The sequence below is a fragment of the Scyliorhinus canicula genome, chromosome 11 (assembly GCF_902713615.1).
Source record: "Scyliorhinus canicula chromosome 11, sScyCan1.1, whole genome shotgun sequence".
NCBI lineage: Eukaryota > Metazoa > Chordata > Chondrichthyes > Carcharhiniformes > Scyliorhinidae > Scyliorhinus > Scyliorhinus canicula.
In genome coordinates, this window is record NC_052156.1 from 94,028,582 (window position 1) to 94,041,740 (window position 13,159).

The 13,159-nt window shown below is 50.5% G+C and overlaps 1 protein-coding gene across 1 annotated transcript in view; it reads right to left on the bottom strand.

The window, feature by feature from the left end:
* The window catches only part of plxnd1 (plexin D1), a 185,107-nt gene that overhangs the window by 21,545 nt on the left and 150,403 nt on the right, over positions 1–13,159 (bottom strand). Inside the window, exons 28-29 of the mRNA XM_038812197.1 lie at positions 10,295–10,398; positions 5,575–5,638 (exon numbers count right to left, since the gene is read on the bottom strand). Coding sequence (XP_038668125.1) covers positions 5,575–5,638; positions 10,295–10,398 — 168 coding nt within the window. The remainder of the gene's footprint in view (positions 1–5,574; positions 5,639–10,294; positions 10,399–13,159) is intronic.

Here is a 13,159-nt window from a genome sequence, read left to right on the forward strand (position 1 = left end):
GCTATAACTCTTGCCCTGCGGAGTATACTTATCCCTTTCCATCACTAACGTAAAGGTCACCGAATTGTGGTCACTGTTTCCAAAGTGCTCACCTACCTCCAGATCTAACACCTGGCCTGGTTCATTACCCAAAACCAAATCCAATGTGGCCTCGCCTCTTGTTGGCCTGTCAACATATTGTGTCAGGAAACCCTCCTGCACACATTGTACAAAGAATGACCCATCTAATGTACTCGAACTATATCTTTTCCAGTCAATATTTGGAAAGTTAAAGTCTCCCATAACAACTACCCTGTTACTTTCGCTCTTTTCCAGAATCATCTTCGCCATCCTTTCCTCTACATCCCTAGAACTATTAGGTGGCCTATAGAAAACTCCCAACAGGGTGACCTCTCCTTTCCTGTTTCTAACCTCAGCCCATACTACCTCGGAAGAAGAGTCCCCATCTAGCATCCTTTCCGCCACCGTAATACTGTCCTTGACTAGCAGCGCCACACCTCCCCCTCTTTTGCCCCCTTCTCTGAGCTTACTAAAACACCTAAACCCCGGAACCTGCAACAACCATTCCTGTCCCTGCTCTATCCATGTCTCTGAAATGGCCACAACATCGAAGTCCCAGGTACCAACCCATGCTGCCAGTTCCCCAACCTTATTTCGTATACTCCTGGCATTGAAGTAGACACACTTCAAACCACCTACCTGAACACTGGCACCCTCCTGCGAAGTCAAATCTGTGCTCCTGACCTCTATACTCTCAATCTCCCGTACCCCAAAACTACAATCCAGGTTCCCATGCCCCTGCTGAATTAGTTTAAACCCCCCCAAAGAGCACTAACAAATCTCCCCCCCAGGATATTGGTGCCCCTCAGGTTCAGATGTAGACCATCCTGTCTATAGAGGTCCCACCTTCCCCAGAAAGAGCCCCAGTTATCCAGAAATCTGAATCCCTCCCGCCTGCACCATCCCTGTAGCCACGTGTTTAATTGCTCTCTCTCCCTATTCCTCATCTCACTATCACGTGGCACGGGCAACAACCCAGAGATAACAACTCTGTTTGTTCTCGCTCTGAGCTTCCATCCTAGCTCCCTAAAGGCCTGCCTGACATCCTTGTCCCCTTTCCTACCTATGTCGTTAGTGCCAATGTGGACTACGACTTGGGGCTGCTCCCCCTCCCCCTTAAGGACCCGGAAAACACGATCCGAGACATCACGTACCCTTGCACCTGGGAGGCAACATACCAAACGTGAGTCTCTCTCGCTCCCACAAAATCCCACAAAATCTCCTATCTGTGCCCCTGACTATTGAGTCCCCAATTACTAATGTTCTACTCCTTTCCCCCCTTCCCTTCTGAGCAACAGGGACAGACTCCGTGCCAGAGGCCCGTACCCCATGGCTTACCCCTGGTAAGTCGTCCCCCCCACAAATTTGTCGCCCGCCAATGGTCATTCAGTCAACAGAATTCGTCGCAAGCCACAGAGGCTAAACTTATAGACTGAATGTTTGCACAATTTTGTTACCTCATCGTTTTGACATCTGTAAATATCGTTTTTTTTACCGTTTCATCTGCCCTATATCTGCACTAGCGACACCTTCCTATGTATATAAGTCAATTTTAGCATATTCTGTATATAGTCACGTACATATACACATCCACATGCATCTTAATATTTAGGGGCTGGTTTAGCACATTGGGCTAAATCGCTGGCTTTTAAAGCAGACCAAGGCAGGCCAGCAGCACGGTTCAATTCCCGTACCAGCCTCCCCGAACAGGCGCCGGAATATGGCGACTAGGGGCTTTTCACAGTAACTTCATTGAAGCCTACTCGTGACAATAAGTGATTTTCATTTCATTCCATTTCATCCCTATATTTACCTGGACCATTCTCGGTCCCTATTTTACCCACTGTATCATTCACAGTCTCTGTATTTACCCCTGGACCATTCTCAGTTCCTTGTATTTACCCCTGGACCATTCTCAGTCCTTGCATTTACCCTTTGTTTGGGTTTTGGAAATGCAACCTTACTGGGTGGACTACATGACTACCTGGCTTGCCATAGTCTTGTGACTCTGCCATGAGGCACTCTATTGGCTACCATTTCTGATCAGTTCAATAAAGCCTCTCACTGTCTCACTGAGCCAGGCACTGATGAAGGCTGCTGCCCTTATACATGGAACATGGTGTAAAAAAATAGATTTTTGAGTCCAGGAAAAAGGTACAGAGAAGTCACAGTTCAGAAAGGCACAATGAAAATGGAAATTGGCAGAAAGATACAAAAATACTGTCAATACTACTGAATGTGCAAATTTGCTCAAATTTCCAATCCGCTTGCCAGTTGAAATTCAGGGTGAAATGTGGAAAAATTAGTAGTTTTTCCACATCCAATGGCAATATTATAAGATTGCAACAGACGTAATGAACAAGCCAGAAACAATAGGAGTAGCCACACTTCTAACACTGCTGATGAAGTACTGCTGCAAAATGTACAGCACCTCTAAATCTAACAGGGGAGCAAATGAAAAAGACAACAAAGATTTCAAAAGCCTAGAATGGACATTTTGAACACTCAAGGGAATGTTACACATGATTGTTATACATTCAACACTAGAGTTTAGGGTGAATGCAAGACTAGTGAACAGTACGTGAATGCAGTAATGCAACTGCTTTATATGGGTGGCACGGTGGCACATTTCTTAGCACTGCTGCCTCACAGTGCCAGGGGACCGAGTTCAATTTTGGCCTACGGTGATTATGTAGAGTTTGCATGTTCTCCAGGTGTCTGTATGGATTTCCTCCGAGTACTCCGGTTTCCTCCCACAGTCCAAAGATGTGCGGGTTGGCCATGTTAAATTTCCCCTCAGTGGCCAAAGGTTAGGCGGTGTTATTGGGATAAGGCGGGGCAGTGGGCCGAGGTAGAGTGCTCTTTCAGAGCGTTAGTGCAGACTCGATGGGTTGAATGGCCTCCTCCTGCTCTGTCGGGATTCAATGATGATACTTTTGTGACACTATGAACTGGCAGAATCATCGGGCAGCTATAAGATGATCTGATTAAAGATAGATTGGTCCTCGGTGTGAGAGACTCCTCGATGAGAGCAAGTCTACTGAAAGATAAGAAACTGACGCTGAAGAAAACGATAGGCCGGTCTCAAAATGTGGAAGTTTTGAAATGTCAGCACAAGAATATATATGGCAGAGCAGACCAGGAAATGTATTTTGCTGAAAGGCAATCCAAGCCAAAAGAGCAGAGCAATTGCAGACAAAGGGCAGGATGCAAATACTGCAGAGGACAGCATACATAGGAAAAGACGGGTAAAGCAGTGTTTCAACTGCTGGAAGCAAAACCGCATACCCAAGCTTGACCAGATCCAAGGAAAACAAGGCCACTGGAATGATATCAGCAAATGGGGCTGAAAAGAGCCGTAGACGATATAACAGGATGGTTCCGCCAAGTTTATTGGAGATATCGGTTGGGGCCGGTTTAGCTTAGTTGGCTGGACAACTGCTTTGTGATGCAGAGCAGGGCCAACAGCGTGGGTTCAATTCCCATACCGGTCTGAGGTTATTCATGAAGGCTTCACCTCACCTTTACCCCACACTTGAGGTGTGGTGATCCTCCGGTTAAATCACCACCAGTCAGCTCTCCCCCTCAAAGGGGAAAGCAGTCTTTGGTCATCTGGGACTATGGCAACTTTACTTACTGTTGGAGATAAACGGAGAGTTCCAGCTACCTACAAATAAAGCTTAACGATGACCCCAGAAGGAGTGTATCAAATAATAAATATCTATGGTGCAGGCCTGTGACTCTCACAGACCTTTGCAAAGTACAATGCTGAACATGGTAATCCAGAACTAAATGCCTCTAAAGTAAGATTGCGGCTATATGATGGCACAAGACTCAAACGAGAGCAGTTGCCCTGTAGGCGGCTCCCACTAACAGATCAGTCGCAGGCAGGCACTGTTCTAGTTGATTAAAGCCACAGTTTACTTCTACTCCTGGTTTCGTGTGAATTGATGGTCGCATCATTGCTTCACAGCTCCAGGGTCCCTGGTTCTATTTCCGCTTGGGTCACTGTCTGTGCGGAGTCTGCACGTTCTCCCCGTGTCTGCGTGGGTTTCCTCCGGGTGCTCCGGTTTCCTCCCACAAGTCCCGAAAGGTGTGCTGTTAGGTGAATTGGACATTCTGAATTCTCCCTCTGTGTACCCGAACAGACGCCAGAATGCAGCAACTGGGGGCTTTTCACAGTAACTTAATTGCAGTGTTAATGTAAGCCTACTTGTGATAATAAAGATTATATTTTTAAAAAATCAAACAAAGGGAAAGATAATCACGACCCAAGATGCGAAGAATTGTAAGTGGAAATTCTGATGAAAATGACAGCTTTCTAATTACATTCTGGATGCAGTTTGGGAGATACAGGTGGTTACACATGCCGTTTAGCATTTCCGCAGCTCCAGGCATTTCCACAGGAGTATCAACATACACAGCATGAGATCGTCAGTGATATTCTCAGAGTGCAAGCGAGAGAATACTTGTCTATGGGGGTGGAGATAGAGTGGAAGAAACCATAACTGACGGTGATCAGAATTGCTGGAGAGAGCTCACCAGATAAACCTGAAGCTGAAAAAGAAAAGAGGTCATGTTGCAGCTGTACAAAACTCTAGTACGGCCGCATTTGGAGTATTGCGTACAGTTCTGGTCGCCTCATTATAGGAAGGACGTGGAAGCTTTGGAACGGGTGCAGAGGAGATTTACCAGGATGTTGCCTGGTATGGAGGGAAAATCTTATGAGGAAAGGCTGATGGACTTGAGGTTGTTTTCGTTAGAGAGAAGAAGGTTAAGAGGTGACTTAATAGAGGCATACAAAATGATCAGAGGGTTAGATAGGGTGGACAGTGAGAGCCTTCTCCCGCGGATGGAGGTGGCTAGCACGAGGGGACATAGCCTTAAATTGAGGGGTAATAGATATAGGACAGAGGTCAGAGGTGGGTTTTTTACGCAAAGAGTGGTGAAGCCGTGGAATGCCCTACCTGCAACAGTAGTGAACTCGCCAACATTGAGGGCATTTAAAAGTTTATTGGATAAGCATATGGATGATAAGGGCATAGTGTAGGTTAGATGGCCTTTAGTTTTTTCCCATGTCGGTGCAACATCGAGGGCCGAAGGGCCTGTACTGCGCTGTATCGTTCTATGTTCTAGATTGCAACTGACGAATCCTGAAGTCAATTACATTGGTTAAATACTGACCAGGAGAGAGCTGTTAGCTGTGTTACAGCAACTGACAGATGTGAAAGCAGTGCAATTATTTGTTGGATTTATGTATTATTAAACAAAATGTTAGGGTTTGGAAATGCAATCTCAGAGTGTACTACATTACTGTCTGGCTTGTTATAGACATATGACTGTGAGGCAGTCTGCCTGCAGGCTGCCATTTTTGATCAGTTCAATAAGCCACTCTCAGAAACAGACATTGAAGAAGACTGCTGTCCTTAAACTTGAAATACTCTTCTCCATTATTCTGGCATTTTACATCTGCTTGACGCCCCACCTTGGAATTTTAGCTTCAGTCAGACTTACCTCGTCCTAGTGTGCCGTCCCACTTGTCCTTCATGCTCATGGCCAATGAGGCTCCATCTGGAACCTAGAGACAGTTGAAAGGTCAGAAGGCATTACGACAATTGCTCTGATTCAACAATCACAGAACGGACACAAATACAACAACACCTCTCGCTCTGCACTGTAACAAAACATCTCAAAGTGCTTCACAGAAGCATTCAGTCAAAAGGCAATATTAGGTCAGTTGACTGGAATGTTTTGAAGGAGTAAAGTGAGGTCAAGAGATGGAGAGGATTAGGGAGGAAATTCCAGAGTTCAGGGCTTGGGCATCTGAAAATGCAGCCAAAAATGGTGAGGGAAAGAAAGAAGGAATGCCAATTTCATGAAGGTTAATGGGTCTGGACTGGGGAGTGTGGAGGCCATGGAGAAACTTAAACACAAGGATAAGATTTCTGAAATGGAGGCCTTCATAGTCCAGGAGCCCTAATATAAGCCAGTGGACACAAGGATAATGGGTGAACAGGTTTTCACCCGAATTTACAGAATAATAAAACGCCTACAATGCAGGAGGAGGCCATTTGGCTCATCAATACTGCACCGACCCTCCTGTAACCCTATCTATCCTGCACACCTTTTGATACTAAGTGACAATTTAGCGTGGCATATCCACCTAACCTGCACATCTTTGGACTGTGGGAGGAAACCAGAGCACCCGGAGGGAACTCACGCTGACACGGGGGAGAATGTATAAACTCCATGCAGACAATCAGCCGAGGTTGGAATCAAACTTGGGTCTCTCGTGCTGTAAGGAAGTAGTTATAACCACTGTGCCACCGTGCGCCCTAAAATGAGAGATGGCTAGCTTAGTTTTGGAGGAGTTCAAATTTACAGAGGTTTGGAGAGGGCCAGGAGAGTGTTGGCATAGTCATGTTCATAGGGAGCAAATACTTTGAGGGTTGCAGCAGCACATAGCATTCAAGGCTAAAGGCCAAGTGCTGCCAAATGGGATTAGGTAGGCAGGTCAGGTGATTTTCATGTATCGTGCAGACTTGATGGGCCGAATGGCCTCATCTGCACTGTATTATTCTGTGATTCCGACACAGCAGCAGAGACAACAATAGAGTCAGAGCCAATCACACAAGAGAACAATAGAGTCAGAGCCAATCACACAAGAGAACAATAGAGTCAGAGCCAATCACACAAGAGAACAATAGAGTCGGAGCCAATCACACAAGAGAACAATAGAGTCAGAGCCAATCACACAAGAGAACTATAGAGTCAGAGCCAATCACACAAGAGAACAATTTACATAGATGATCTGGAGTTGAGGACCAAGCGTAACGTGCCAAAGTTCGCAAATGACAGTAAGATAAGTGGTAGAGCTAAGTGTGCAGAGGGATATTGATAGTTTAAGTGAGTGGGCAAGGGTCTGGCAGATGGAGTCCAATGTTAACAAATGTGAGGTCATCCATTTTGGTAGGGATAACAGCAAAATGGACTATTATTTAAATGGTAAAAAATTGCAGCATGCTGCTGTGCAGAGAGACCTGGATGTCTTTGTGCATGAGTCGCAAAGAGTTGATTTGCAGGTGCAGCAAGTGATTAAGGCGGCAAATGGAATTCTGTCTTTCATTGCTAGAAGGATAGAGTTTAAAAATGGAGGTTATGTTGCAGTCGTATTGGGTGCTGGTGAGGCCACACCTGGAGTACTGTGTACAGCTTTGGTCTCCTTATTTGAGAAGGGATGTACTGGCACTGGAGGTGGTGCAGAGGAAATTCACTAGGTTGATTCCGGAGTTGAGAGGATTAGTTTATGAGGAGAGACAAAGTAGACTGGGACTATACTCATTGGAATTTAGAAGAACGAGGGGGGATCTTAGAGAAACATATTAAATTATGAAGGGAATAGATAGGTTAGAAGCAAAGAGGTTGTTTCTACTGGTGGGTGAAACTAGAACTCGGGGTGGGGGGTGGGGGGGTGGGGGGGTGGGGTGGGGGGGGGCATAGCCTCAAAATCAGGAGGAGCAGATTTAGGACTGAGTTGAGGAGGAACTTCTTCACCCAAAGGATTGTGAATTTATGGAATTTCCTGCCCAGTGAAGCAGTTGAGGCTATCTAGTTAAATGTTTTTAAGGCACAGATAGATAGAGTTTTGAACAGTAAAATAATTAAGGAATGTGGTGCGGGTGGGTAAGTGGAGCTGAGTCCACAAAAAGACCACCCATGATCTTATTGAATGGCGGAGCAGGCTCGAGGGGCCAGATGGCCTAAACCTGCTCCTAGTTCTTATGCTTTTATTAATAGAATCAGAGCAAGGATTTGGAGGCAATGGATGCAGTTTTCCAATATTTAATTGTCAGTACTTGGGCGGGGTCAGAGAATCGGCGGGGGGGGGGGGGGGGGGCGGCGGCGTGAATCCCGCCCCCGCCGGCTGCCGAATTCTCCCGTGCCGGGGATTTGGTGGGGATGATTCTCCGTTGGCCGCGCCCCCCCCCCACCGGCGATTCTCCAGCCCACGGTGGGCCAAGTGGCCGCCCATTTTCAGCCAGACCTGCCGGTCTATGTTACGATAGATATTACCGGTGGCACCTGACTCAGTGGGCGGCCTCCGGGGTCCTCGGGGGGGGGGGGGGGGGGGGGGGGCATGGGGATCTGGCCCGGGAGGTGCCCTCGCAATCAGAGCCCACCGATCCGCGGGCGAGCCTGTGCCGTGGGGGCACTCTACTCCTCGCCACTCCTTCACGCCGGAGTTCCCCGCCCCGCCGGTTTCTGAAGAATCCCGCCCCTTATGTTGGGGCAGCACGGTAGCATGGTGGTTAGCATAAATGCTTCACAGCTCCAGGGTCCCAGGTTCGATTCCCGCCTGGGTCACTGTCTGTGCGGAGTCTGCACGTCCTCCCCGTGTGTGCGTGAGTTTCCTCCGGGTGCTCCGGTTTCCTCCCACAGTCCAAAGATGTGCGGGTTTGGTGGATTGGCCATGCTAAATTGCCCGTAGTGTCCTAAAAAAATATAAGGTTAATGGGGGGGGGGGTTGTTGGGTTACTGGTATAGGGTGGATACGTTGACTTGAGTAGGGTGATCATTGCTCGGCACAACATCGAGGGCTGAAGGGCCTGTTCTGTGCTGTACTGTTCTATGTTCTATGTTATGTTTCATCCACTACTGACAGAGGTAGTGATGCTTCAATTATATTTCACACCATTTTCACACACTTATTTCACATTTTAGTCATTTCTGACACATGGGGTGTGATTCTCTGAGCCCCACGCCGGGCCGGAGAATCGCCGCAACCGCGCCACGACGCCGGTGCGCGATTCTCTGAGGTGCGGGGAATCGACGCCATTTGCGCCGGCGTGTTTGACGCAGCGCCGGCCGCAACCCGCTGGAATTAGCGGGGCTGCTGATTCTCCAGGCTGGATGGGCCAAGCGACCCCGGGGATACGACAGAGTTCCACTGGCGCCATTCACCCCTGGTCGCTGCCGGCGGGAATTCTGCCCGAGGGGGCGGCCTGTGGGGCGGGGAAAAGCGATCCTTCATGGGGGGGGGGGGGGGGCTCTGATACCGATCGGCGGGCTGGCCTCTTCCTCTTCTCCTCCCCCCCCCCCCCCCCCCCCCCCCCCCCCGCCCCCGGGCCTACATTGTTGTGCAGCCGGGCCCTGAACACCGACGCCATGTTGAGTTGGGGCCGGCGCGCAGAAGACGTCCACCGCGCATGCGCAGGTTGTTCCCTCAGACAGTTTCTGAGGGAAACAGACAAACCCAGGGGTCAGACAGTGTCTGAGGGAGACAGACAAACCCAGGGGTCAGACAGTGTCTGAGGGAGACAGACAAACGCAGGGGTCAGACAGTGTCTGAGGGAGACAGACAAACCCAGGGGTCAGACAGTGTCTGAGGGAGACAGACAAACCCAGGTTCAGACAGTGTCTGAGGGAGACAGACAAACCCAGGGGTCAGACAGTGCCTGAGGGAGACAGACAAACCCAGGGGTCAGACAGTGCCTGAGGGAGACAGACAAACCCAGGGGTCAGACAGTGCCTGAGGGAGACAGACAAACCCAGGGGTCAGACAGTGTCTGAGGGAGACAGACAAACCCAGGGGTCAGACAGTGCCTGAGGGAGACAGACAAACCCAGGGGTCAGACAGTGCCTGAGGGAGACAGACAAACCCAGGGGTCAGACAGTGTCTGAGGGAGACAGACAAACCCAGGGGTCAGACAGTGTCTGAGGGAGACAGACAAACCTGGAAGTCAGAGTGTCTGACGGCCACAGGCAATCTTAGGGGTCAGACAGTGTCTGAGGTCCACAGACATACTTGGGGGTCAGACAGTGTCTGAGGGAGACAGACAAACCCAGGTTCAGACAGTGTCTGACAGACTGACGAGGGTTGTAAGCGTGTTTGTCATGTGCTACAGGAAAATCAAACTGACAACAATCACTGACACTTGTGAAAATGAAAAATGAAAATGAAATGAAAATCACGAGTAGGCTTCAATGAAGTTACTGTGAAAAGCCCCTAGTCGCTACATTCCGGCGCCTGTCCGGGGAGGCTGGTACGGGAATTGAACCATGCTGCTGACCTGCTTGGTCTGCTTTAAAAGCCAGCGATTTAGCCTGGTGAGCTAAACCAGCGCCTATTTGGTATTTGGTTGCTATTTGCTATTTGGTTAAGAAAGCTCGCCCTCATGGATCAAAACCCCAGCAGCATGAAGTGTGGATTAACATATCACTAATTGCTCCTCACCTTGCAATGGGCCACAGTATTGAGTTTCTTTCGGCCATCCTCTACCACAGACGTGTTGTCCAGGTCTCGCAGTATTCGGCTGTCGCTACTTGATGCAAACCATTCTAACAATAAGAAAAGGAGATCTGATCAGAAAAACTTTACATTGTGTCGCATATAAACCATTGGTAGCTTTACATAGTTTATCCAGTCTCTGGGATTCACACAGAGCACTGGCCCCAGCATCTGGGATTCACACAGAGCACTGGCCCTAGTGTCTGGGATTCACACAGAGCACTGGCCCCAGCGTCTCGGATTCACACAGAGCACTGGCCCTAGTGTCTGGGATTCACACAGAGCACTGGCCCTAGTGTCTGGGATTCACACAGAGCACTGGCCCTAGTGTCTGGGATTCACACAGAGCACTGGCCCTAGTGTCTGGGATTCACACAGAGCACTGGCCCCAGCATCTGGGATTCACACAGAGCACTGGCCCCAGCATCTGGGATTCACACAGTGCACTGGGCCCAGCGTCTGGGATTCACACAGAGCACTGGCCCTAGTGTCTGGGATTCACACAGAGCACTGGCCCTAGTGTCTGGGATTCACACAGTGCACTGGCCCTAGTGTCTGGGATTCACACAGTGCACTGGCCCCAGCATCTGGGATTCACACAGAGCACTGGCCCCAGTGTCTGGGATTCACACAGAGCACTGGCCCCAGTGTCTGGGATTCACACAGAGCACTGGCCCTAGTGTCTGGGATTCACACAGAGCACTGGCCCCAGTGTCTGGGATTCACACAGTGCACTGGCCCTAGTCTCTGGGATTCACACAGTGCACTGGCCCTAGTCTCTGGGATTCACACAGAGCACTGGCCCCAGCATCTGGGATTCACACAGAGCACTGACCCCAGCGTCTGGGATTCACACAGAGCACTGACCCCAGCGTCTGGGATTCACACAGAGCACTAGGCCCAGTCTCTGGGATTCACACAGTGCACTGGCCCTAGTGTCTGGGATTCACACAGAGCACTGGCCCCAGTGTCTGGGATTCACACAGAGCACTGGGCCCAGTGTCTGGGATTCACACAGAGCACTGGCCCCAGTGTCTGGGATCCACACAGAGCACTGGCCCTAGTGTCTGGGATTCACACAGAGCACTGGCCCTAGTGTCTGGGATTCACACAGAGCACTGGGCCCAGCGTCTGGGATTCACACAGAGCACTGGCCCCAGCGTCTGGGATTCACACAGAGCACTGGCCCCAGCGTCTGGGATTCACACAGAGCACTGGCCCCAGTGTCTGGGATTCACACAGTGCCCCTGGGCCCAGCGTCTGGGATTCACACAGAGCACTGGCCCCAGTGTCTGGGATTCACACAGAGCACTAGGCCCTAGTGTCTGGGATTCACACAGAGCACTGGCCCCAGCATCTGGGATTCACACAGAGCACTGGCCCCAGCGTCTGGGATTCACACAGAGCACTGGCCCTAGTGTCTGGGATTCACACAGAGCACTGGCCCCAGCGTCTGGGATTCACACAGAGCACTGGCCCTAGTGTCTGGGATTCACACAGAGCACTGGCCCCAGTGTCTGGGATTCACACAGAGCACTGGCCCCAGCGTCTGGGATTCACACAGAGCACTGGCCCCAGCATCTGGGATTCACACAGAGCACTGGCCCTAGTGTCTGGGATTCACACAGAGCACTGGGCCCTAGTGTCTGGGATTCACACAGAGCACTGGCCCTAGTGTCTGGGATTCACACAGAGCACTGGCCCCAGCGTCTGGGATTCACACAGAGCACTGGCCCCAGCATCTGGGATTCACACAGAGCACTGGCCCCAGCGTCTGGGATTCACACAGAGCACTGGCCCCAGTCTCTGGGATTCACACAGTGCACTGGCCCTAGTGTCTGGGATTCACACAGAGCACTGGCCCTAGTGTCTGGGATTCACACAGAGCACTGGCCCTAGTGTCTGGGATTCACACAGAGCACTGGCCCTAGTGTCTGGGATTCACACAGAGCACTGGCCCCAGCGTCTCGGATTCACACAGAGCACTGGCCCTAGTGTCTGGGATTCACACAGTGCACTAGGCCCAGTCTCTGGGATTCACACAGAGCACTGGCCCTAGTGTCTGGGATTCACACAGTGCACTAGGCCCAGTCTCTGGGATTCACACAGAGCACTGGCCCTAGTGTCTGGGATTCACACAGAGCACTGGCCCTAGTGTCTGGGATTCACACAGTGCACTGGGCCCATTGCCTTTTGATTGACACTGTGCTCTCGGCCCAGTCTCTGGGAGTCACACAGTGCACTAGGCCCAGTCTCTGGAATTTTGCACAGTGCACTGAGCCCAGTCTCTGTGATTCACATAGTATACTGGACCCAGTGTCTGGGATTCACACAGTGTGCTCGGCCCAGTGCCTGGGATTCACACAGTGCGCTGGACCCAGTGTCTGGGATTCACACAGTGCACTGGACCCAGTGTCTGGGATTCACACAGTACACTGGGCCCAGTGTCTGGGATTCACACAGTGCACTGGGCCCAGTGTCTGGGATTCACACAGTGCCCCTGGGCCCAGTGTCTGGGTTTCACACAGTGCACTGGGCCCAGTGTCTGGGATTCACACAGTGCACTGGGCCCAGTGTCTGGGATTCACACAGTGCCCCTGGGCCCAGTGTCTGGGTTTCACACAGTGCCCCTGGGCCCAGTGTCTGGGTTTCACACAGTGTGCTGGGCCCAGTGTCTGGGATTCACACAGTGCACTGGGCCCAGTGTCTGGGATTCACACAGTGCACTGGGCCCAGTGTCTTGGATTTACACAGTGCACTGGGCCCAGTGTCTGGGATTCACACAGTGCACTGGGCCCAGTGTCTGGGATT